This window comes from Gopherus evgoodei, chromosome 11 (assembly GCF_007399415.2).
Source record: "Gopherus evgoodei ecotype Sinaloan lineage chromosome 11, rGopEvg1_v1.p, whole genome shotgun sequence".
NCBI lineage: Eukaryota > Metazoa > Chordata > Testudines > Testudinidae > Gopherus > Gopherus evgoodei.
This window is the reverse complement of record NC_044332.1, coordinates 43,360,075-43,383,376: the sequence shown is the minus strand read 5'-3', so window position 1 is coordinate 43,383,376 and position 23,302 is coordinate 43,360,075. Positions and strand designations below refer to the sequence as shown.

Below are 23,302 nucleotides of genomic sequence, written 5' to 3'. Positions count from 1 at the left end.
GAACTGTCCAGGAGAAGAGGTAGTCTGTTTTTAAAGCAATCTAGTAGTATTGTCAATATGACAGGTAACATACCTATAACTGGAATTAGATTCACTTGGAAAATGCTACCTAACAAAGAACATTTGTGAGAGAACTATCCAAATAGAAGATATTCCCTCAGAAGATGACACACAGGGTCCAATCCAATGCCCAGGGATGTTAACAGGAGATAGAACTGCACTTTAGAAAGGGGTAATGCTGAAAAAAATGTAGGTTGACTGGGCATAGAAAATTAGATTTAATTTATATATATTATATTTTACAGTGTCACTTTAAAGATTAGGCAGTTACGGGTTAAAATAAGATTAATTCTAGCTAGTATTGTTGATAAATGCAAAGTAATGCACTTTGGAATACATAATCCCAACTATACATATAAAATGATGGGGCCTTAATTAGCTGTTACCACTCAAGAAAGAGATCTTGAAGTAATTTCTGGCTAATACTCTGAAAACATCCACTCAATGTGCAGCAGCAGTCAAAAAACCTAACAGAATAGGCTATTGCCACAAATTGAACTTCACACTACATCTTTCATATCATCTATCAACCTCACTCTCACCCTCATGATTAGAGTGTCACAAATTCTGCATTATGACATTAATAGAGAGTTAAACACAGTTAGGATTTCATCCCTGTTTGCTTTCTAAAAATAACATTTTTAATCATCATCAAATGGATATGTGAAATTTATTGAAGACATGGAAGTTGCCTGGATCTAAATTCTTAGATATTGTACAGTTAAAGTTTTCTAAAGGAGATGATAGTTGCTATATAAGCAGAAGTCCAAACATGAATGGAAACAATCTGTAAACAGCCAGAGAGTAACAGACACATAATAATGAGTAATGATAAATAAGGCAAGATTAACTTGCATGCTTTTCAATCACATTTACAAAGTCAGTGGACAGAGGATGTGTGTTAGACTTCAGCTTCCCAGGAAATATTTACTAGCAAAATGAATTTGAACTGAGTTGTATAGAAAAACTGTCAAACGGGGTAAAATCTTGCCTAAAAATTAATGAAAAATAGAGGAGAGTTCGTGGTTGATAACAAAGTTCAGTGTTAGGCACTATTTTATTTGGCATCTGTTCCACGACCTAGGAGGAGGAGGAATAAGATCACATATGAAATATACTGAAGGATAATACTAAACTGAGGGGTATTAAAAAGTCAGAGGATAGGGAAATAGAAAAGAGACTTAGGAGGTTAGAAATATCAACTGGAATTAGGTAGCATTTTCCAAGAGTGAATCTAACAAAGAACATCTGTGGAGAACTATCCAAATAGAAGATATTCCCTCAGAAGATGACACACAGGGTCCAATCCAATGCCCAGGGATGTCAACAGGAGATAGAACTGCACTTTAGAAAGGGGTAATGCTGAAAAAAAATTTAGGTTGACTGGGCATAGAAAATTAGATTTAATTATAATCTGGCACCTCTCCTATCCAAAGAGAAACATCACCGTTTTGGATCATATATAAAAAGGCCTCTCTTCACAGACCAGGAGAGTGATACGTGTCAAGTGGATTGTTTTTTGATGAGCTATTAAACTAACTGAATGCTATGTAGCCAGCCTGGCTAAACAACAACAAAGGGGAAAGACAAAAAAAGACTATACTTAGAGGGTAAATGACATAGAAACAGAAACATAGTTTAGGGTATGGGATTAATGGTATGAAATCAAGCAAAGGGAAGTTTTAAACCTACATTAACACTTTTTCCTGAATGGCTGGTTCTATGGAACAGTCTCACAAGGGAAGGGGTGGAAGCCCCATTGATGACGCCATTTTAAAATGACAGAGAGGGAACAATCCCACACTGACAAGTGGATGTTCTAGGTGATTTATTACGTCTTCTCTCTACAAATCCAATCTAGACTATAACCCATCATGAAGCAGCTTATTTTATAAATAAAGCACCTTTCTGGAGGGTCTCTTGTCTAAGAGACATTTATTCTATCCTTTCATATAAGCAACTCATTCTCAGCTAAGAGCGTTAAAAGCTAGAAAGTTAATTGGTAGCAGTAATATTTACATAACTAATAAGTCAACAGCTTTGGCTATACACATTTTCTACTTAATTTTGGAAAAAGGCAAATATAGCACATCAATGCAGGCAATTTTGAAGTAAGTCTTTGCAATGTAAATTTAAATTTATATTAATACATCTTGTATTGTTTTGACACTGACTTCAGGCATCTATAGATTTGTATATCTAAGATGATCATTTTAGTCACCTTTTATTAAAAGCAGCAAAATAGCAGTGAGTGAGATAAAACCTGGATTATGCTATGACAACTATTTGCTACATCTTGACTTCATGTTTATTTTGAGTGACCTGAATGCCATTGCCATCATGCTATTTCACAGGCACACCAGCGACTACAGTCATCATTTACTGGTGTGAGTATGCCATTAAAATATGCCTGTCCATTAGAGCCCATTATTGTGATTTGATGGTTGGAGTTAGCGTTACTTCTTGTTCATTAGGCTTTCACTTGAGCGCCTCTGCAATAGCTCCCAGTCACATTAGACCTTTATATATTCACCTTGTACAATGTGCTCTCTGCCCCCTACAGCTAAGAGTACTTGGCTCCACAGGAAAGCTTTATTAGGAGAGTGTAGCTTTGAATTCACTTTAATTCATGAACATGGTTCAGCTACACTGCCAGAGGTCAGTAAAATGATTGTTTGCACCAAGATTCCCAACTTGTTTTACTTAAAGAGTACCAGGAGTGTAATACTGTAACAGGGGGCCCTTCACTGAGTTCTCTTACACTCAGTGAACAAACCATTGCAGGGACAGAGATCGTATAATTGTTTCTCTTGTTTTCCCTCCCAGTAGCATGGCCTAGCCACACAGCAACTCGGTTTTTAACTAACGACCAGACAGACATCCATACACAACCTGCCTTACAGCCAGGATTATATGAATGCATTCTGGGACCTCCTGCAGGGACTTCTTGGTAGTTTTCAACCACAAAGCATTGCACTGAGGAATGGATTTAGAGGACTGAAATCAATGGCTTTCTCCCAGTGTAGATCAAATCCCTCAAGCATTGTACTGGTTCAACTAGACCAAGGTAAAAACTTTGTCCAATTCTTTCCAACAAGCTAGTGCAGGGTTGGGCAAACTTTTTGGCCTGAGGGCCAGATCTGCGTATGGAAATTGTGTGGCAGGCCATGAATGCTCACAAAATTGGGGTTGGAACATAGGGGGGAGTGAGGGCTCCAACTGGGTGTGTGGACTCTAGGGTGAGGCCAGAAATGAGGAGTTCAGGGAGCGGGATGGGGCTCTGGACTGGGGCAGGCGGTGGAGGTGAGGGCTGCAGCTGGGGGTGAAGGGTTTTGGGTGCAGAAGGGTGCTCTGGGCTGGGACGGTGAAGTTTGGAGGGCAGGAGAGGGATCAGGGCTGGGGCAGAGAGGTGGGACACGGGAGGAGGTCATGGGTGCAGGTTCCAGGCAGCACTTACCTCAAGCAGCTCCCAGAAACAGCAACAGCATGTCCCCACTCCAGCTCTTACGCAGAGGTGTAACATCGGACAGGCAGCTCTGCGGGCTGTCCCGTCCGCAAGCACCGCCCCTGCAGATCCCATTGGCCACGGTTCCTGGCCAATGGGAGCTGCAGGGCCAGTGCTTGGGGCAGGAGCAGCGTGCGGAGCACCCTGGCTGCCCCTACATGTAGGAGCCAGAGCGGGGACATGCCGCTGCTTCCAGTAGATGTGGGGAGCCATGGCATATGCGGAGCAGAGCAATCCCTCAACCTCATTCCCTGGCTGGAGCGCCAGAGCGGGGCAAGCCCCGAACAGGAGCTCGAGGGCCGGATTAAAAGGTCTGATGGGACAGATACGGTCCACAGGCCCAAGTTTGCCCACCCCTGACCTACTGCCACCAGCAATTGCAAAACACCCAGGACAGTTGTGTGTTCCAATGGAACATATTGTTCAGGCATTACCAGATCATAGCATTCCAAACAGTGGTTTGCTGCAATGCTTTTTCAGCTGAAGAAGAGAGGGCTGCTTTCTATTTTCCTGTTAGTTTGTACACTGTTCAAAAATGTAAATGTTCTGTATAGAAGAAAAGCCAGTAACAGATCAGAAGCTAAAAAAAGTTTGCTTCAAAATATTAGTAATTATTTTCTGTGTGTATTGTTTTGTCACCAAGAACCTTTTACTTACCAATTTAAAAGTCAATGTTTTCAAGGCCTGAGGATCATCTACTATCTTCTGTAAATTAGCAGCAACTGTAAAACAAATTGTGAAAAGTAATATACACAGAAAATAGCATTAAATACAGTTCTCTTTGAAGACACTGATTCAGATGGGAGCATTAGAGCAAGTCCACTAGCACACGCACATTTCTGTTGGGCTAAAAAGAGTGCTATAGATATTAACAGAGCAGCACACAAGTCTAGAATCTATTATGTGCATTACAGTGTACAATCTTTAATTTCCAGGAAAGTGGAGAGGAGAATGTTTATGGGAGCAATAATACATCTGGCCTTTCGTTAGCCCACTGTTAGATCTCTCTCTCTATGGTAACCGTTGCTGCTGTGTTAGAGTACATATTGAGTGCAATGGCGTATCTACCCTGGAAGATTATAGGCATTCAGAGGGTGTAAAGAAACTGTCTGGCCAATGTGGCCAATTCAAATACTCTGGCAAGTTTTGCTCTTGAAACTAAAGAGAAAAAGAAATATTCAAAAAGCATGTACCGGGTCTGTGCATACCAGGAAAGTACAGACAAAGGAGGGAGAGATAGCCGAGTGGTTTGAGCAGTGGCCTGCTAAACCCAAGATTGTAAGATCAATCCTTGAGGGGGCCACTTAGGGATCTGGGGTGAAAATCAGTACTTGGTCCTGCTAGTGACGGCAGAGGGCTGGACTCAATGACCCTTCAGGGTCCCTTCCAGTTCTAGGAGATATAGGTATATCTCCATGTATTTTATTAAATGACATTTTGTGACCTAAAACTACTAATTTAAATGAATCAGCACAGAAACCAAAACACTGTCACCAATATTTTCAGCCTCATGACAAGAGTTAGAAACGCATAATGAGTCAATATGCTACCAATGGGAGTGGTATTAGAACTATTTCTGCCTTTTTAAAAATAAGAGAGGACAAAGAAAAACAGTAAATCCCTTTTCAATGAAAGTACTTGACTTGTCTATTAACCAATCTATTTAGATGTTAATCTTGGCAGATTCATTTGACTGTTTTCAAGTTCACTGGTCTGTTAAACCTACTCTGCACAAAACTTGGAACATTATAGGATTCTGCACTAGCTAGTTCAGAATGAATCAGTGTCAGCCTCTGTTCAATGCTGTCTTATGAGCGTGAGTACCACGGCTAGGACATCATCAAGAGAGAGAGGCTCTGGTCTCAGCAGAGCTGTAGAGTCCATATGCACTCGTCAATGAAGCACAACAAGGGTACTCAAGATTTCTGAATACATTGGACAGATTAGTGCAGCAAAATGGAGAATGAAGAAATCAAGTGTTTTACTAAAGCAATGTTTTCCTCTACATGTTTCCTTTCTGTTGATTGTATAAAAATACAGAAAGCACACCATGGTTTATTGGTTCGCATGTTGACACTTCTTAAAATCCCTGGTTTCCCTGCCACTAGATATACATCTTAGAAGTATTACACTCAGAATTGACTGAAGAAACAGAAATCTAATTACTATTGGTAGTCACCGTGGTCCAAATTCCACCCTGAGGTAAATGTGCACTGTCCTAGTAGAATTTACTATACATCCTAGGGTGGGATTTTATCCCAGATAAGGAACTAGAGTTATTTAATTTGGTAACTTATTAAAAAAAATGTACACATTTTAGATAATTTAGCTTCCATGTAACCATGCCAAACATGACAAAAAATTGGGCTTCATTTCTACCTTAATGTATGTGCTCACCATTACCATGGTCTTTGGTAGGGGTGGCATGCAGAAACCTGGGACAGAATTTGACCGTCTAGCTAGAAAAGGAATCTAGAAAAAGGAGAAAGAGCGCGTGAAACTTCAAGGCCAAACACTAACAAATTCTGTAAGGTAAACTGTGAAAATGGTAAGAAGTTTGCTTGTAAAATTGGATTAATTCATTTCCAATTAAAGTGTTTTTCTTATTTAAAATTCCATTGACTTTTTTATTCTACTCATCTACAGTTTTTGTTTTAATCAGACAACTCACATCTCTAAACCACAGTTCAATCTTATTCTAGCCTCTGAAGTCCACATTCTACCCAGTCAAAATATAGTGCACATTTAAAACAAAAGTTAATCAGTTGTTTGGATTCTTAAGATGAAACCTATGTGCCTAACTTTAAGCATCCAAATGTGAAGATCCTGGCTTAATCTGCTGGTAGGGATTTGTGGGTGGGGAGGCAATCTGGAAAGTTCCTAGCATCCTTTGGGCATGATGTAAAACAACCACATTAACTAATAGCACCAGCCAATGATCTGCTGCCGACTGTTTTAGACGTTTAGTACAAATTATATCCCTTCAGAAATATTGGTTCAATTAAGTGACAAAAAGAGAAAGCAGAAGCACACACTCTAGAGATGTGGCTTCAGATGGTTTAGCAGCAATTAAAGCAGGCTTGTCATTCATTCAGGAAGACAGCTTAAGTGATTTGCTGACAGTCTCTTCTACTATGACAGCTATAATTCTATATTTAAGGTGTGACATAATGTCATAGAACATAGATAATATAAAATCATTCCATGTTTTCCTCACAATACCTAGACACAGCAAAGCGGATATAAAATATTGAATTTAAAATTAAACAAAAGAATTTTTTTGTCTTTGTGGGTTTAAGTTAAAAATTGTTTAATTTCCTGTTAGTTGTAATTAAGGAAAATAGAAGAGGGAGAAATCCACACCAAATCACAGGGCCAGAAGCCAGTGAAAATGAGAAGTTTATAATGGCATCGTGCAATAAACTTAACTACAGTTGCTTATTAGAATTATTGATAGCATCAGGCAATAAATGGAGAAGAGCAGTTCTTGTAAGTGGTACTGCTACCTAGGACTCAACTCTTCATCAATAAAGTACCTACTGATTTAGCACCTTTGTTAGTTGGAAAAACCAGAGGAAAAACCAGAAGAATGAAGTTGAGTGAAAATTTCACTGACCATCTAAGAAATGTTATGCTCTATCTTTACTTGCTTGGGGGAAGTGAGCAGACAAACAAATAAAATAAATTAAACGATCTTCATCCAAAATTGAAGGAGAAGTAATAAAAGACACCCACCCACAGTATTTCTATTGCAAAAGTCAACGGATGCAAAGTCTATTTTATGTGACTAGTGCTTTGAGGAATCCTATATGATAAGCAGCACTTCTCTCTTATTTCTATTCAAAATATTCAAAATTTCCAGAGAGATAAGTGGTGTAGTGGAGAGATTCAGCTATGAGTTAACTTTCTCCAGCTGAGATATTTGAAGACGTAGGGGCAAAGAAAACCATATGTGTATGTGTGTGTGTGTGTGTGTGTTTCAGTTGACTGCATCTGTAAGATGGTTATAAGGCTATTTTACCTCACTGGGGTGATATGAAGTTTGTGTAAAGTGCTTTAAAATTCTTGGATAAACACTACCTTGCATATACAGATTATATTAGTTTGACTGCAGGCAGTGGCGACTGCCAATCTGAAATTCCTGGTGGAAATTCCTAGCTCTCCCTGCACTCTACGTTGCTGGAGGGTCTCAATTTTATTTTGGTTTCTGATATCCTTTAGGTGTTATTGTCACGTTCCCATAAGGTTAAAGAGTATAAATGTGAATAAGTGGTAGAGGGAAGATTAATAAAATTAAGGATAAAAATCTGTGCCAGCAATATCTGGGAAGGGGGGGGGGGGGAAGAGAGAAGAGAACTTGATGTTATTTCTCAGAATCAAAATTTTCTCCAACTGTTACCAGCATTTTTTTAGTACAATAGGTTTGATGTTGTTTACACCAGTGAATGACTGTTTTTTTTATTTTTATTTATTTATTTTTTTTATAAAGATTCCTTTGTGTTTCTAAGTGATACATATTTGACTTGGGGACCACAATTCATTCTAGATACCCCTGTAAGGCTTTGCTTAGTTACAAATGGCTGAGCCACTCTGTCAACCTGATAATGTTACTGCAACTCAATGTTTATGCAAACACAGCTCTAATTCAGGACAGATGTGCAAAGTTTTTGTTTATTTTTTTTCTTGTTACCTCTATGAAATTGCATATATTTATTTAGGCTGCAGATACAAGGTTTTCCATACAAGGTTTCAAGCTGATAAATCAGATCTTAGTTTTGTAAAAATGACCAACGATCTAATTCAAGTTACAGACAACACAAACAAACAAACAGAAGTAAATGGCAATTCAATCTCCAGGATTACAAAAAGTTTGCCTAACTGCATTTTCCTCAATCTCAAATTGCAGTTCTATTCTTCTAGTGTCATAGAATCTTGTGGCTGGTTAGCTGAAATTCTCCACACAGGAGTTTTAACCCTAATGACTTCTGAATAGGGAAAATCTCTGGAAAAATACAAAATTAATGAGATGGTAAATACAGTAATATGAATAATGCTTTTCAACTACAATACCAAATCAGTCAGCTGAGGCAGATCCGTCTGGCATAAACATAAAGCACAAGACAGAATCCAGAGGTTTGAGACATTACTTTGTGGCCCACTCCGGAAAGTAACATTTTCATGCACCTCTCCATTTTCAGATGAATAGGGAGCCTTTGATTAATCTTCCTGGCTTCCTAACATTTAAAAAAAGTGATTCACCATTTGGTAACCCTGTCCCTCAAGCCCAAACCTCTCTAGAGTACGGCTGCTGGCACTGAGAAGAGAAATGCTAGGTTAGATTCTGAAATAAGCTATTTTTTAAACAGTGAAAATAACTGTATGCATATACTGTATCATGACATTTTAGCTTAGATAGTTTGGTTAGTGATACCTTCAGCAGCTAACTGGGAGCTAGTTAAATTCTCCCAAATATGTATATATTTCTACCATGGAGTCCAAAGGAGTAGTAGTAATGACGGCTTTATTTTCCAGCTGATTGTTCTGTGGGTAATCCTGTTTGGAGGCAGCAAAACACAGCCTGTACATAGTGGGACACAATCCCTCCAAGTTTCCTGCGTGCGCTCAGTCTCACCGGATTGGCCTTTTCATTTTGAACCTTACTTCCCTATGTGTAGGCAGTGACTGGCATTTTCATTTGATAAGAAGATTACTACATGAAACGGCAACTGCCTTGGGGATCTGCCAGCTTCAGAATTCATTCTGCTTCCCCTTTTTACTGAATTAATTAGAGAGAAATGGGACTGTTGGATTGATGGAACACTCTCCAATGGTATAATGAGCTCTTGAAAACTCAGCTGCCCAAAGAACTGCATTTAATCTATACATTCATTCTGGTGGTAGTCTGTCATAAGGTGTTTGCTGGGCTGTACATCCATTGATGTCTTAGACTGGGCACTACTGAATCACATTTGCAAGACTGTGTCTAATGCAAAATTTTAAGTTTTACAGAATGCTCAGATAGCATTTCATTTCTGGTTTATCCATTATGTAAATGAATTCTTCTCCCTGGGCAAGTGTCTTAATCTGTACACCTATCCAATCCTAAAACACGGAAGTTTGTGAACTTGGGTTACATAAATGTTTCTCTGCTTCTACATTTGCTCCTAGTATTGTACTGAACAGCCAGAATTGTTCGTACGAGAAACTAAGGTGCTATTAAATGAAGTTCAAGTTTCCTTCAACATGGGTTAAGAAAAGATTTATAAATGTATGGAGTTACTCCCTTAGTGCAGACATTCAAGATAACAGTCCAAAGCCCCTTTTATCAGAAGCTGTTTAAGAAAGGCAGCCAGAGAACTATTACAGCATTTGGAGATGACCTGTGATTGCTCACTAAGGAGTGGGTATTCAGAGGACTGGATGGTAGCTGACATTTCTTATAAGAAAGGAACAAAAGATACAGAGATCAACAGAACTGTAAGTTTGACTTCTATTGTGAGGAAGACATTGGACACATTGATAAGGAAAAACATTTTGAAATGCATTATTTATAAAGGAGCTGTCATCAGGAATTCAAAGAAAGATTAAGCTTCACAAATTTGTTTGAATTCTCAAAGTACATTGCTGAATCGGTAGATAAAGATAAAAACAGTGGGCGTGATTTATCTGGATTTCAGCATGTAATACTCTCCTGCACAAAAAATTGATTTGAAACTTTGGAATACACGGTTTAAGGAGAACCATTCTCAGCTGGCTAGAAGGACAAGAAAAAACAGTCACCTACCTTTCTTAACTGTTGTTCTTTGATATATGTTGCTCATGTCCACTCCATTCTAGGTGTGTGCGCCCACATGTGCAACCTTTGGAGATTATTGCCTTAACTGTACCTGTGCTCTTTGGAGTGATGTGCGCATACCGCGGTATATCAAACGGTGCCGGCCCTATACCCTCTGTTCCTTCTTGCTGACAACTCTGACAGGAGGCAGGAGAGTGGGTAATAGAATGGACATGAGCAGCAATCTCAAAGAACAGCCATTACGAAAGGTACATAACTGTTTTTTCTTTGAGGGCTTGCTCATGTCAATTCCATTCGAGGTGACTCACAAGCAGAATCAATGGAGGTGGGCTCGGAGTTCACAGTCTCGCTGCTTGCAGCACTGCTCCGCCAAAGCCAGAATCGTCTCAAGCCTGCTGGGTCAGCACGTAGTGCGATGCGAACAGGTGGACAGATGACCAGGTCATGGCCCAACAGAGCTATTGGATTGGCACCTGCGTCAGGAAGGCTGCTGCTGCTGCCTATATCCTAGCTGAATGAGCAGTCATGATTACCAGTGGGGGCACCTTTGCCAGCTCATAGCAGAGAGGACGCAGGCCGTGATCCAAGACAAGATTGTCTGGACTGACACTGGGCAACCTTTGATCCTGTCAGCGACAGCAATGAACATCTGTGTTGACTTATGGAATGGCTTTGTTCTATCAATGTAGAAGGCCAGCGCCCATCTGATGTCCAGGGTACGCAGCCTGCGCTCCTCATCCATTGCATGAGCCTTTGGGCAAAGGACTGCTAAGTAAATGTCTTGACTAGTGTGGAACTGGGAGATAATCTTGGACAGAAAGGCTGGGTGTGGATGCAGCTGGACCTTGTCCCTACAGAAGACAATATAGGGTGGCTCCAACGTGAGAGCCAGGATCTCAGATACCCTACAAGCCAAAGTTATAGCGACCCAGAAGGCGACCTCCCACGAGAGAAAAAGAAGGGAGCAGGAAGCCAAGGTTTTGAAAGGGGAGTGCCCCATTTTGAGATGGACGGCCTTGAAGCAGAGGGTGGAACACCAAAATGGTTGCCAAGTGTATCTTGATCAAAGATAGTGATAGACACTGGACTATTTACTGCACCTTAAGCACCAGGGTGTCCTGCAGCAGGGCCTCATCCACATGAACGTGTCGGTCCACAGCCCAACACATGAACCATCTCCACTTTGTCACATATGTAACCTTAGTGAACGGTTTTCTGCTGCCCAGCAGGACCTGCTGGACACCAGCGGAACACCGCTGTTGGACCACACTCAACCACGCAGCAGCCAAGCAGTGAAGTGCAGCGACTCCAGGTTTGGGTGCAGCAGGTTGCCGTGGTTCTGAGACAGCAGATCCGACCGAAGAGGTAGTGGCAGTGGGGTGGCTACCGAGAGACTCAGCAGCATGCTGAAACAGTGTTAATGAGACCATGCCGGGGCTATGAGGCTGATCGTTGCTTTGTCTTGCTTTACTTTGAGCAGACTCTGTGGATTAGCGGCACTGGCAGGAAGGTGACCATCAGAGCTCCTGACCTCGGAATCAGGAAGGTGTCTGACAGGGAGCCCTTGACCCTGCCCCGCAGAGAAGAGAACATGTAGCACTTTCTGTTCTGTCTGGATGCAAACAGGTTCAACTGGGGAGCCCCCCACCTGCGGAAGATTAGGCTGCCCAGCTCGGATGGAGTGACCATTCGTGGCAAGATGAGAAGGTCCTGCTAAGGCTATCTGCCAGGATGTTCTTGTCTCTAGGCAGGTGGGTGGCTGCCAGATGAATGGCACACAAAAGTCCCAGAGGCTGAGCTTCCCAACAAAGGGCCCAAGACCTGGCTCTGCCCTGCATGTTGATGTAATACATCACAGTGGTAATGTCTGTCAGGATGTGCACCACCCTGCCCTTCAGGTGTGACAAGAACACCTGGTAGGTCAGGCAAACTGCTCTGAGCTCCCGGACATTGATAGGGTCAGATCACTGTGTAGACAGCGGCCCTGGGTGTTGAACTCATCCACATGGACTTCCCAGCCCAGGTGCGACGCGTCTGAGACCAGGGTAAGCGATGGAGACAGAGTCACAAAGGGAACCACCCGCAGCACCGACTCTGGATCCAGCCACCAGTCCAAGGACAAGAGGATGTGGCTCAGCACCATGAACACTCGGTCCAGGGCAAGCCTGCGGGGGTATAGACCAAGGCCAGCCATGCCTGGAGCGATCATAGATGACGACGGGCATGGTTGACCATGTATGTGCACGCAGCCATGTGGCCCATCAGTCACAGACACATGTGGGCTGTGGTAAGCGGATGGCTCTCCACATGGTTAATCAAGTCTGACATGGCCTGGAAATGTGCTTCCGGAAGGAAGGCCCTCGTTCATATAGAGTTGAGAACTGCTCCGATAAACTCTGAGTTGGACCGGCATTAATATGGACTTTTCTGTATTTATTAACAGGCCCAGATCATTGGAGATGGATTGCACCAGCTCCAGGGTTTGGCGGACCTGCTCCAGAAACCTGCCCTTGATGAGCCAGTCGTCAAGATATGGGAAGATCTGGACCCACCAACATCCCAGCTAAGCTGCTACCAGCGCCCGCATTTCATTAACACCCTGGGATCGAAGACAGGCCAAAGGGTAATGCCATGAACTGAAAGTGAAGCCTGGCCATTATGAAATGCAGGATACATCTGCCATACCAGTAGAGCTATTTTTTGTCATGAAATTCTGTCCAGGGAATTGCTCTCTTAGTAAATGAATAGTGATTTTGCTTGTTTGTCTGGAGAGGTAAAAGCAGAAGTGTTCATGTTAACCCACATATGATTTTTTTGTGTTTGTTTTTTTGAAGAAGGAAAGGTTGCAGGGTGTCCTGCAGCAGGGCCTCATCCACATGAACGTGTCGGTCCACAGCCCAACACATGAACCATCTCCACTTTGTCACATATGTAATCTTAGTGAATGGTTTTCTGCTGCCCAGCAGGACCTGCTGGACACCAGCGGAACACCGCTGTTGGACCACACTCAACCACGCAGCAGCCAAACAGTGAAGTGCAGCGACTCCAGGTTTGGGTGCAGCAGGTTGCCGTGGTTCTGAGACAGCAGATCCGACCGAAGAGGTAGTGGCAGTGGGGTGGCTACCGAGAGACTCAGCAGCATGCTGAAACAGTGTTAATGAGACCATGCCGGGGCTATGAGGCTGATCGTTGCTTTGTCTTGCTTTACTTTGAGCAGACTCTGTGGATTAGCGGCACTGGCAGGAAGGTGATCATCAGAGGGATCAAGACACCCAATCACCAACCCTTCCCTAGGCCTCTTGCCTCTACAACAGTCAACTGTCTCAGCCACCCTAACACAGTAATGCCAAGGCCACCGCTGGGTACTTCAAGAGCCAATTATAAAGGCCATTAAGCAAGATTAACAAACCCACATATTCCTGCTTGCTACCATCACCTATCCAAAAGCCTCTATGCCTCAAAGCTGCACACTACTTCCCCCCCCCCCCCCGCACACGCACATTTGTTTGCAAAACAAAAAACCTTGTCCCTAACCAGCACCAACTCCAGCCCCACAAGACTCACCAGCACAGGCTGGGCCACAGTCATTCTAGCTGAGCCCTTCTGCTCCTAAGAGGCAGGGCCAGTGCAAGGAAGTTTTGTGCCCCAGGTGAAACTTCCACCTTGTGCCATCCCCCAACCCACCTAACCCCACCCCCACACTCCACAGCAGCTAACCACGCCCACCCCTCCTCTCACCAGAGGCACTCCCCCCCCCCCCCGCAGCAGCTAACCCCAACCGCCACGGCAGCTAACCCAGCCCACCACTCGGGAAGCCCCCCGCAGCAGCTACCTCCCCCTCTGCAGCTAACCCCGCCCGGGGAGCACCCCTCCATACAGCTAACCCTGCCTGGGAAGCCCCCACAGGGAGCCCACCCCAGCTCACCTCCATTCCGCCTCCTCTGCTGAGCACACCGGGGCCACTAATTCTCCTCCCCTCCCAGGCTTGGAGGAGAATTAGAGCAGGGGCTGTGTGCTCAGCGGAGGTAGCAGAGTGAAGGTGATCTGCGGCAGGGAGCGGTTCCCCTGTGTGTGCCCCATTACTGTGGGCAGCCCTCCACGTGCCCCCAAGCCCCAGATCACCTCCAGTCCACCTCCTCGCCTGAGCGGGCTTTTAGGCGCCCTCACCACTAGGCACCCTAGGCAGGGCCGGCTCCAGGCACCCGCTTAGCAACCGGGTGCTTGGGGCAGCCACTCTGGACAGGGGCGCCACGTCCAGCTATTCAGTGGCAATTCAGCAGAGGGTCCCTCACTCCCACTCGGAATGAAGGGCCTCCCGCTGAATTGCCACAGATCACGACTTTTTTTTTTGGCTGCTTGCGGCAAAACCCTGGAGCCGGCCCTGGCCCTAGGCGGCCGCTTAGTTCGCCTAGTGGTTGCACCGGCCCTGCTAAGAGGAGAGTGGTGGGGAAGTTAAAGCAATGAGGCAGGAAGGTGCAATTTTATTACACACATACTTATATGAAATATCATAAAACGTTAATCAGACAGGAAGCAAAGCTGTGAATATTCTAATGATAACTAAGGCACTGGGGGACACAGAAATCTGCCACACTTAAAAATGAGGAGATACTAGTTCAAACTGTTATGCAGTTTAGACAACTTGCCAGGTTATGGGCCAGATCCACAGCATTTTCTGCAGAAAGTGTACAGAAGTAAATTAATTCACCTTTATTTTAATTAATTGCAATGAAAAGTTGTTTTAAAGACAGTAGAGTGTTTTGTATAATAGGAATCTAATGGGATATATTTAAAATGGAATCCTTTCATTTAAAGACATTAAAAAAAGTTACCTATGCTACAGATAAAAATCTAATTTACTTTATATTTGTTTTCTTTATGCATTTTTATGTGAATAAAGGAATTATCAAGTGAGTTTCACTTACAGTTTTGATTAAATTTTCAATCAATTTCACTTTTAGGTTTTCATGCATTAAAACAATGCTGTAACAGCTGCGTTGCAAATACTGCAGAGGAATGTTTACTTGATAAATAGCTTTCAGAGATATCTCAAAATATTCATGGAAAACACTGCTATACACACCCCTTCCTTAAAGTTACATTTCTGGCCTTTCAGTTTGTTTTTAATACATATCTCAATGTATCTATTCCAAAATTTAGCAGATTAGAACACTGTGCCACTTCTAGTAGACAGCTTCACATTAGATGCACTACATTTTGTTTTGAGAAGCCGACTCATGAAAGCTTTGAGGTCAAAACAGACAAATAGTCCAGCTAAACAGTGGAGAAAAACATCCTAAAATCAGTGTGCTGTATGACATGGAGCCAGTGGACTTTGCAACTGTTTTTTTTTTATTTTTTTTTATTTTTTTTCCCTCTCTCCAAGAAGTCTAAGAGGAGCAACTAGATGTTGCATGAGCTGAAGTCAATACAGGGAAGACAGCAGCAGCCCCAGCAACTAAAATGCTCAACTCCAAGTGTTTTTACAAGTGAATAAAGTTCAACACAATTATCATCAGATTAAAATGTGTGTTTTTAGAGATACGGTATGGATGAAAAATGTTTGTCCGTGATGTTTAATCCTTAAAATGCTGGCATTTTCTAGAGCGCATTAATTTCACTGGTGTTTGGGGTGTGTGTGTCAGATATCAAGTCTCCAAAAGATTAAATGCTGAAACAATCTATAACCCAAACACACATCCCAGTCGCAGACTGTAAGGGGAGGTTTGAATCTGGTCCTGTTGGAAAGAGATATTGACAGTAAGTCTCCTTAAACAGGAAATGGTAGGATAAAAATGTTGAATTCTTGCCAGCCTTATGTAGTAGGAAGGTTGCAAATCCATGTTTGCATTGCTTAAAGACAGTTCTGACAGATAGGAACCTATGAAATATTCATCCCCATTTGAACTGCATAAAATCTAGAGATTATGTAAAGATGGTAGTCCTCAAATTCCTTAATACCCAAAGGTAGCAGGCAGAAAGATGTGAACTCAGGACTGAACCAAAGTAGTATGGCAAGCAATAGCTGACAGAAAAAGTTTTCCATCTACTGAGAACAGAGTATATTCCATTGAATAGGAACATTATATCAAATGTGAACATGAAATAATTTTGGTGCTAGAACTATACCTAGTGTTCAAGCAATTCCAGCAACATGGTATTGGTTAGGGGGTCAAAAACAAAAAATACTCAAGATTAAGTATTGGGTAAGTAATATCTGATGCCAGTGACTCATAACAATGTATTCCTCATACTATAAGCAAAACAAACAGATTCAAATTGTGACAATTGTTTTCACTGATTTAAAAATTGACATTCACATAACTAGCAATTTATCATTTTTCCAGAAACTTTAGAAAAATCAGATTTAGGAAGATACTTTGAAACACAAAAACCTGATCTCAGGAGAAAAGCCAGACAGCCATCGCAAGTTTAAAAGCAAGTGTTACAGAACCCGATGTTAATGCATTAACCACAAAACTATGTAACCAGAGCAGTTTCTAGAGAAAATTCATATTTTTTTTTTCTGTAACAGCATCAAGAACACATGTGGTTTAGTGTGGAAAATGCCAATAGACACTTCAGAAATTAGAAGTCTCAACAAGGTTTTGGTTGTCCATGATTATATATTCAAACCCAAGAATTCTGACACTGTAGTTGAGGAGGAGAAGTTTGAAAGAGACCCCTTCATGACTTCTAAGCCTCACGCTCCTAGGTAGGTCACGCTCAATATTTTAGACCTATTGTAAAACACTGATACCTGTAGCATTTTGACAAGGCTGAGGTAAAGTGATCAACCTGTGATTAAAGTAGCATATGAACTACCCAGACAGAGAACTTGAGCCAGGGCTCAAGGTTGAACATATCATTTGCCAATGATTGCGCAGAGAAAGGGGAAAACAAAATAAGACCAAACAAGAACGGCTTAGTAATATGATTCAAGAACTGCGTTTGTTGTGAACATTGGTCTCAAACCTGGGTTTTCACAGTTTATAGGCGCAGCCACGCTCCAGCCTGCTAACACTTGCATACCTGGGACTATAAAGCCCAGCTCTAGTTTGAGGCTCTGCCCCTTCAGTCCTATTGGTGGAGCCCCAGAGCAGCTGGCTGACCTGCTGGCCCTACTTAAGCCAGCAGGAGGAACAAGAAGCTGTCTGAACAACTGGACTCCACCCTATTCTGAACTGTGTGCCTTGTGCTTCCTTTTCCTGTGCCCCAGCTTGATTTTCTGACATCCTGGCCTGGCACAACTCCTGGCATCTGATTCATGGTTCTATTCTCCAGTTTGTCTCCTACTTCTGACCCCCTGATATCCTGATCCAGCTGACTCCTGACCTGCGACCACAGTCCCTAGCTCTGACTGCTTGGTCTGGTTGCCCACAGCCTGGCTGTGACAGTGTTAAAATTATGCTAGTTAAAAACCAGGAAACATGTAGCCAAAATTAGTATGTTGGCTATTGGGCATAACTGTTAGACAAAATAATGACGATGAACAGCCCATTTTTCGCTTTTTGGGTTTCTTAAAAAGAGACTTTAAAAGAAAGAAAAAAAAAAACCCCGTGCTCATCTCTTCTGTCCCATTTGACATCCCAGCTCATCTTGTGTCATCCTATTTTCCTTGACCCCAAGACAGGAGCAGAAAATGAGCCTGAAAGACTTTCTTCCTGAGAGAAGGCTATTAAGCTTTGCCCTTCTTCAAGAAACTTTCTTTTTCACTTGTGAGTACTGAAAATCCTATTATCCTGACATCCATTCCTCAGCTCATCAGTGTGGATACCTAACTGCCAGTACTGTAAAGGCACATAAGATCCTGTTCTGTTCCATTCCTTTTGTGTTACTTTCTCCCCTCCTTCCTCTTATTTTATTGACATTTCATCAAATGCTGAAATAAACTGCATTGCATCAGCACAGCGAGTTGAGATGACCACAATCCTGTTGTACCTAAGGAGAAAAGGTCCAACCACATGACGTCCCTGACCAGAATGTGAACCAGGGCTCTTGCAACAGGTACTGTAGTTGACCTGTCAGGCAAAGTATCCATTCGTGACTGACCAGCCATTCAGTGTTCTAAAGACATCACCAAAAGCCATATTACCCCCACCTTTCCCATTCCCTCTCTCCTTCACCTTGGGTCAGTCTGTCTGTTATAAACAGGAAAAGTGAATATCCTTTAGACATAAGAACTGTAAGTAAAATTAACTCTTGCCTTTTCATCAGAAAGATTCTGAAAATAAGAGGTTATAATATTTTATATCTAAAAAGGAGACGGGCTTTAAAGGTTTAATTTTGATTTGCCTAATCACTCAGTTTCAGTTTCAATATAAACACTTGTTTTAATTTCTTGTTCTTTCTTGTCTTTCAACTTTGGAACAAATACTTTTGCATGTTTACCAAGAAATTGAGTAAGCTAGGGTCTCTGTAGGAACACCCCCTTCCTGAATTCATTGTATCGCTATTTTTATGTTGGACAATGCATTTAACACCTTGAACTCTTTTGACCCTTGAAATTAATACAGCAGAACATATTTCAATGAACATAAAGTTCTTCAGTATCAAAGACATTTTATACACAGCTTACATGATTAAAAAGGCATAATATTCAGATTTTTCTTCTTTGAAGGAGCAATTAGATGCAAGATTTGACCACCTAAGGCTGTATTTGATGCTCTCTGAATCCCCAAGAGTCTAGTCATTATGAGTCACCCTTCAGTGTGTTAGGATCTAAATGAGCTGGATGTGCTGAAAATATTTAAGCTCCTAGTTATCTATAAAATCCTTAGGGGCGAGTCTATCAATAATGTGTGCGCGTCTCTTATTAAAGCTAATGGGAGTTACGTGACTGTGTCAAGATGACAATACTTACCATAAAATAGCTTACGTAAAATTAGTTGTAGGTCAGGAGAGAGATAAATAAGATTGCTCTACAGAACGGTCTGTTCCAACCAGAAACAGAGATTAAAACCAATTTTCTAGAGATTGAGTTTTTTGGTCTGTCACAAGGATCCTTATGGAGTATCTATATATTTGATAGGTACTACACAGTGGCAGGAGAATTGAGGAATGGAACTGATATTACAGCTTTACTCTTATACTATATAAAGCTTGAACAGCAACAAAAAATGATGCAACAAAAACTTCAACAAAGTCCTCAAGACTACCAAAATTAGCAGGGACTTGAGATGCACTGAAGATATTAATGAAAAACTTGTGAAGCTTCAGGCTTTCAGAAAGTAATGCTACTCAAACTAGGTACTTCTAGCAATGTTGTAGCTTTTTATAAATAACTGTAATATACCTACTTTCAGCAAAATAACTTTTCTGATTACAGAAAGAAAGGTGATAGGCTAGAATTATGTGAACAAAAAGCACCACTAAGTTCAGCTGATAAGTAGATTTTTTTCAAGAGATGAAGATGGGGATAAAGCCAAAGGGGGGGGGGGAAACTATAGAAGCTAAAAGGGCAAGCCACAAGGAACTGTGGGGCATTTTCCTGTGCCTACATGCTGTTATAAGAAGATGTTAAGAAGAGTAAAGTTAACATACTGAACTTTCACTTTTGGATCCTTTGGTTGAAGCAGACACACAATCACAAGCTAAGTTACAAATGAATCCCTACAGGATTCTTGAACGAAGAGAAGACTCTTCTTTTTGATATCCTTCAAAGCCGTATCATTCTAGTGAGTGATCATGCTGCCTAAAGCACTACACAAAGTCTTTATGCATCATGTGGTCTACACATCTCAAATCTAACAATCTAAAAATCTTTCCTTCTTCAAAAAAACAAACCAACAAAAATCACATATGGATTAACATGAACACTTCAGCTTTTACCTCTCCAGACAAACAAGCAAAACCACTATTCATTTACTAAGAGAGCAATTCCCTGGACAGAATTTCATGACAAAAAATAGCTCTAGTGGTATGACAGATGTATCACAGAAGACTGACTTGCAAACAAAATGAATGAATGAAATAGTCTCAGTGCAATGAATCTAAGAGTAAAACTTGTGGTGATCAGTCAAATAGTTAGATAAGAGTTTGCAATATGATATGGTACAAAAAAAGCGGATTAGATTTTAGGCTGCAAGCTCTGAAGCATTACGTCATGGAAGAAGAAAGTAACAGAACTGTTGAATGGAGATAGTTGGAGCAAAGATGGGGACAGCTTTTTCTCTTTTTACATGGAAGGTTGATAGCACTACTGCCACTGCTTCACTTTGCTGTTCTCTAGTGTGCCTTGCAGCCTCAGTGCTTGGCCTGCCATATGCACTATCCTCCATTTTAGACCTTAATGCATAACAAAGAGCAAAAAACCAAGACAAAGGGTAGTCATGGCTGCCACCAACCTCACCTGAATCCCCAGGTCTTATGCTACCTAGAACTAGCTTCAGATACTTGAATGATGGAATAAACACAAAGGAGAGAGAGGAATTAATTATTCACCTGAGCATAAGGACTATTAACCAGAAGTCAGTGGGTAGAAAAGGATGTAAGCAAAGGAGTGAGGGGAAGTTCTGATGCTAAAAATGCATAAAAGGGAAGAAGCAGAAGCTTTAGCATGTGAGACATCTGAAACCAGACTGGACAAAAGGAAATAAAATTAAACACAAACAGTAAAATATTATAGGGAATCATGTATCAGTAGAAGTGGGGAGACCAGTAGTCCTTTCATTTTCTAATTTCTGTGACACTAAGGTTAATAGAGAGCCATCAATACTATTATTTATTGCTCAGAAATAATTTATGGTGAAGCCACTGTGAAGTTGGTCCAGCAGTCATTCTTTGGCGTAGCCAGCACACCTGTCTTTGAATCCAACAATCTTTTACTATAGATGTGAGGCTTTCAACCTCACCTACTTATTGTAGCAGTCCTTATCGCCTTTGCTGAATGTGAATCAGCACCCAAGTGAAAAAGAAACCAATCAAATTGTGATATTTTAAGTTGGTATAATGAAAGGGTAGGTGTAGAAATGAGATTCAAACAATACTCTCCAAATGGCTTCAAACTTCTTACAAGAGAATGTAACAGATGTAGACAAATGATTAGTGTTACCCATTCCAAATATTATCTACATATTACTCAGTTGGCTCTTTCTGACATAGTAGACTGCTCAGTAAGAAATTTTTGATATTATTTAACAAAAGTTGTTCCTCTGGTGACTAAGTGATGTTGCTTGGTTCTGATTATAATATCTGGCAAACAGGAGTCAAACCAGTGGCAGTGAACAAGTGCATCAAAATATCTGATATGTATCAGACTATCCTCTACTCTATGTGTTCAAAATCTATATGGAGGTCTCTTGGCAATCATTTCTGAACACTGGATTGTGTCATTAACACACTGATGCACAACTGTATATCTCAACACCAAACCCTTATCAGGGTGTTTTGGTTTTGTTTCATTTTTGGTGGGTGGAGAGGGACAGGTTAATAACTGTAAGAGCATCTTGACTTTGGGGGATTTAATTGAAGCTAGTCTCTAGCACATAAAGTAATACACCTTTGAGCTGTTGCAGAAATATATAATTCCACTGGCTTCAAATAAGACAAAACATTCCCTTAAAAAAATGTGTAGGATATGCAAAGCTTGGAATTTACTCTCTTTGTAACCACAATAATAGATGGAGGGGACTATAGATTGACAAACGTGTTTCTGAATTGAGTTGCTATTTTTTTAAATTAGAAATTGCCACAAAGCTTACTCTTATTTGAGCTGCTTGACCATTGTCAAGCCAATAGCTTAAAAGTTTAGTTTGGCTAAATATATCCAAGTAGCAAGCTGGCCTACTGGCCAAGCTAAAATCAGCTGAATGGCATATGGCAAGCTTTAATCACTTACGGCTCTTCTACACAACCATTTAGTTTGCGGCAAGCTGGGGTGTGATTCTACACAACACTAACCGGCTGCAGACTGAGTGGACCCTCCTGGCATGCATTAACAGTTTGTTAGTGAGCTTTGATCGAGTCCTTTTTGAAAGCCTCTTTTGTACTGAATCGGTAACAGATCACTGTTCTCTACCTTGGCCTTACATCTTGCTCCTAACTCTGATTTATGAGTTGGGTGAGTAAACACAGAACCCTGTCTACTAGAGGGAAGAAAGCACTGATTACTGCAAGATAGACCCGCAACGAGCTAAAGAAAAGACCCAAGTTCTTCAATGACAGGACAATCTAAATTGACTGAGATATCTTCAGAGTCTGAAGATGACTGATTGCACTGTGCCCAGGTAGAGAAATGTTTCCATTTAGCTAGGGAGCAGTTCCTAATTGAATCTTACTTTGAGTAAGAATGGCTTGAATGGCCTCTGAACATGAGCATTCTAGATCTGATGCCCATCCAAATGCCAGGCCATCAGGTGAAGTGGATCTGAATTGGAGTGTCTGATTTTGCAATCTTCCTGAGTTAGGTGATCTCAGAAGGGACAGACCCTGAGAGGACGACAGGCTGACGTTCTCAAAAGTTCTGGGAACCAAAATTGTCTGGGGCAGTTGAGTGCTATGAGAATGACTCTGACCCAGGCATGACAAATCTTTCTCAAGACCTGTGGTAGCAGGAGAGTGGGTGGAAAGGCATATTGGAGTTGGTCTGTCCATGTCAACAGGAAAGTGTCATCCTGGGAATCGTGGCCCATAGCTGCTCTGGAGAGGTACAGGGGAAATTTCCGGTTTGTTTGGGATGCAAAGAGAACCCACTGAGGTATTTCCCCCCAGAGTGAACATATCACTCAGAACAGAGATGTGTATTTCCTACTTGTGATCTGCACAGAAGTGCCTAACTAGGTTGTCTGCTAAAGAAAAGTGAACAGTTGGTAGGTATGTGGCTATCTAGTGATGTGGTTTCTGATGCATCACTAGACTGCTTCCAGGCAAAGGGGAAGGGATCTTGCTCCACTCTGCTTGTTTATATAAAGAACGTGGTGACGTTGTCCAATATTACTTGG

The 23,302-nt window shown here is 41.7% G+C and overlaps 1 protein-coding gene across 2 annotated transcripts in view; it reads right to left on the bottom strand.

The window, feature by feature from the left end:
* The window catches only part of STK39 (serine/threonine kinase 39), a 185,665-nt gene that overhangs the window by 2,746 nt on the left and 159,617 nt on the right, over positions 1-23,302 (bottom strand). For both annotated transcript variants that reach the window (XM_030580834.1, XM_030580836.1), the window contains one exon: positions 4,223-4,287. In XM_030580834.1, the coding sequence (XP_030436694.1) occupies positions 4,223-4,287 (65 nt within the window). The remainder of the gene's footprint in view (positions 1-4,222; positions 4,288-23,302) is intronic.